Genomic DNA, 3,042 nt, shown 5'->3' with positions numbered 1-3,042 from the left:
GAGAGAGAGAGAGAGAGAGAGAGAGAGAGAGAGAGGAGGAAAGGGAAATAAATACATACACGTATGTACACACATTCAAATACACACACGCACACATACACACACACACATGTGAACATTTGCATTTGCCCTAAATATAAAGAGAAAAAAAGCAGGTGTTTAAGATTGCTGGGTATTTAACAAACCGTGCTTAACGGTTTGTATTGCATTTACATGTTTAAACGATTATATTCTCAACAAATTATATGACTGTCATTCTGGCACAGCTGTTCTGTTCTTTCAACTTTGTAGAAAACTAATATGGTGACTGTCGTTAAAATAATATCGCCATTGTTTTTTATGCAAATTTTAACGACCCAATATTATTATACCAAGTTAATACTGAATAGTTTTAATTACATTATAATATCTTCTTTGTATACTTGTCTATATACGTATGTATTTATGTGTCTATATGTTACAGTTCTGTTTTTTTTTTTTTCCAGTTTGCTAGTTTATATTCAGCATTAGACTTTGTACACGAAGTGTTTTCAATTGAAAACAGTTCAGATTTCACGTAAGAACAATGACACGATCCTTGAAACGATGAAGAGACAGTTAAAAGAGCAAGAATCAGTTGTTACAAGTTTATTACAGATTTGTTATAATGGAAAAAACATCTCCTTTAACGGAAGTCAACTCAGCTAACCACACCAAGTACGAAACCATTGATGAAACTATATCGAAAAGTACTGCAATTCTTGGCCTTTTGGTTGGAACATTAACGTCCTGTGCTTTCTGTTATGTCTACGTTGGACGAAAACTCGATGAAAATCGGACAGATTCGACAAAAAAGACGAGAATTACTTGGCAAAAGCTCTTCAGCTCTCTTAATATGTTTAGTGGCGGAATATTCTTTGGAATGTCTCTACTTTTCCTACTCCCAGAATCTTCGTTCGATCTGGACTTGTACTTTAAATCAATGAATAAGAATTATACGTATCCATTCTGTGAAATGCTCGTATCAGCAGGTTTTTTTCTCGTGTTGTTCCTAGAACGTAGCGTTACCATTCTGTATAAAGTTTGGGAAAAGAGGAACAAATCTAGTGATGAACAATCAAACCTTCAAGACGGGATAAAATCGCCAATACCATCATCGTCGACATTGTCATCACCATCGTCGTCACCACCACAACATCAACATCAACAAACATTATCACAGCAACCACTATCATCACCATCACTACCAACAACATCAGAAGTAATTGAACTAACAACGATCACTTCAAGAAACGATAAAAGTGAAAATAAAGCCACAACCGAGAACCATTCTAGAAAGAATTCTTCAAGAAATATTTGCCTTCATATTGTTGATGAGGAAGTTCTACCATCTGACTGTAAATACCAAAATACCGCCGAGCGTTGTTTAATTTCCAACACGAAACCTTATAAATCAGGAAAAACATTTAAGGAAAACCGGGCCAACTTAGCAGAAACCATCGACGAACTGTGTATTCTTATACCAGATCAATGTGTATGTTCGATCGAGAATCACTTGGTAGACTCCCAGAATGGCAGATTCGTTTGCCAAGATATCAGCAACAAGGAGAAACTATTTTGTCGTAGCCATTCTTCAATTGGGATTTACGGTTCCACCGTCACAGATCAGTCAAATATACCGTTACATTTTGCCAATGACAACTCGTGTTATCATAATGATGAATATTATTCAGCACAAAAACATGAAGAAAGACCCGTGAAATATATTTCAAACGTCCAAACAGCAGAAGAAAATACGCCGGTCGAAGAGATAGAAGAGAACGACAACCTCCGCCAATCGGGTGCTATTATTTTACTCGTAGTGTTGATATTTCACTCATTTTTTGACGGAATTACTCTGGGATTACGGAAAGAAGCAATGGATATTTTTACCATTATGTTTGCTCTCATTTTCCACAAATGTTTAATAGCCTTCAGTTTGACGTTGAAACTGCGAGAAACATTTACTGATCGTCTGTGGAGAGTAAAGCTTTGGTTGATAATCTTCTCGTTTATTTCTCCAATCGGAGCAACTATTGGATGGCTACTTTCTAACAGTCAAACGAATCCGTTGGATTTCCACAAAGGACTTTCTGGAACTCTCACAAGTATTTCAACAGGTACACTTTTTTACGTGACATTTTTTGAAATTCTCGGTCCGGATCTGATTAACCATAAAGGTAACTTTCTTCAAATATTATCAATACTGATAGGTTTTGGCATCATGGCCTCTCTCAAGATTTTATAAAGCTAGGCCGCTGATTCTCAGACAAATGGTTCTTGTTTTATTTATTTATTTATTTATTTTACCTCCAGACTCATATTATTGTAATAGAACTCTGGTCTACAACACATAACATTCTCATTTTCATTTGTGAAAATCTTCACCGCTTCAATTTGACAATATTTGGTTGCATTCGATGGTCGCGGGTTGTGTATTGCCAAATGTTTAAACCGAAACGATAATTACATCTATGTGACTCTGTTGTAAAACATCCAACAAACAACTTGGTTTTGGAGGACCAATATTTTCATACATGGAAATAGAAATGTATTCATTTTTATGACTGCAAACAAACACACAAACCATATTAACAATTCTCATCTAAAAGATGTCTCTATTCATTTAATTTTACATTAACAGAACACTTGTCCTCTTCACGAGAAACGTGGCTTCGCGTCCTACGGGTGACAGCCTTCGATTTTTTCTACCCCAAGGTTATTATTTTTTTTTTTTACCCAATAGCTGTACGCTACTATTTATAGCTTTATTTGCTTCGAGATTCATTGTTCCAAAAATTCCATATTCTTTTACAAAACACATATTTTATCTGATTAACTCATTAAAACTACACTTTACCCGATCAACAGAAATTTCTTTTCGTATTTTATCTTTCACTTGTCTTTCTAATGAAACTTTATTTGTGAGGGGAGGGGCGTGTGTGTGTGTGAGTCTGTCGTTGTTGTTGTTATTGTTGTTGTTTCTGTTATTGGATTCTTATTTAATATGTATAAATTAACCAA

General features: G+C 35.2%; 1 protein-coding gene across 2 annotated transcripts; it reads left to right on the top strand.

Moving 5' to 3' along the window:
- The first annotated feature begins 97 nt into the window (after positions 1-97).
- Positions 98-2,892, top strand: LOC106878438 (uncharacterized). 2 transcript variants are annotated; one of them, XM_014927650.2, is made up of 2 exons: positions 98-196; positions 486-2,892. In XM_014927650.2, the coding sequence occupies exon 2, from the start codon at positions 647-649 to the stop codon at positions 2,264-2,266; it is 1,620 nt and encodes a 539-aa protein (XP_014783136.1). In that variant the 5' UTR covers positions 98-196; positions 486-646; the 3' UTR covers positions 2,267-2,892. The 2 variants fall into 2 exon arrangements, with proteins under 2 accessions (XP_014783136.1, XP_014783144.1); XM_014927658.2 differs by lacking the exon at positions 98-196 and adding an exon at positions 217-303.
- Positions 2,893-3,042: the final 150 nt, after the last annotated feature.

This window comes from Octopus bimaculoides, chromosome 15 (genome assembly GCF_001194135.2).
Source record: "Octopus bimaculoides isolate UCB-OBI-ISO-001 chromosome 15, ASM119413v2, whole genome shotgun sequence".
NCBI lineage: Eukaryota > Metazoa > Mollusca > Cephalopoda > Octopoda > Octopodidae > Octopus > Octopus bimaculoides.
The sequence above is the reverse complement of the archived record's forward strand: the minus strand, read 5'-3'. Positions and strand labels throughout refer to the sequence as shown.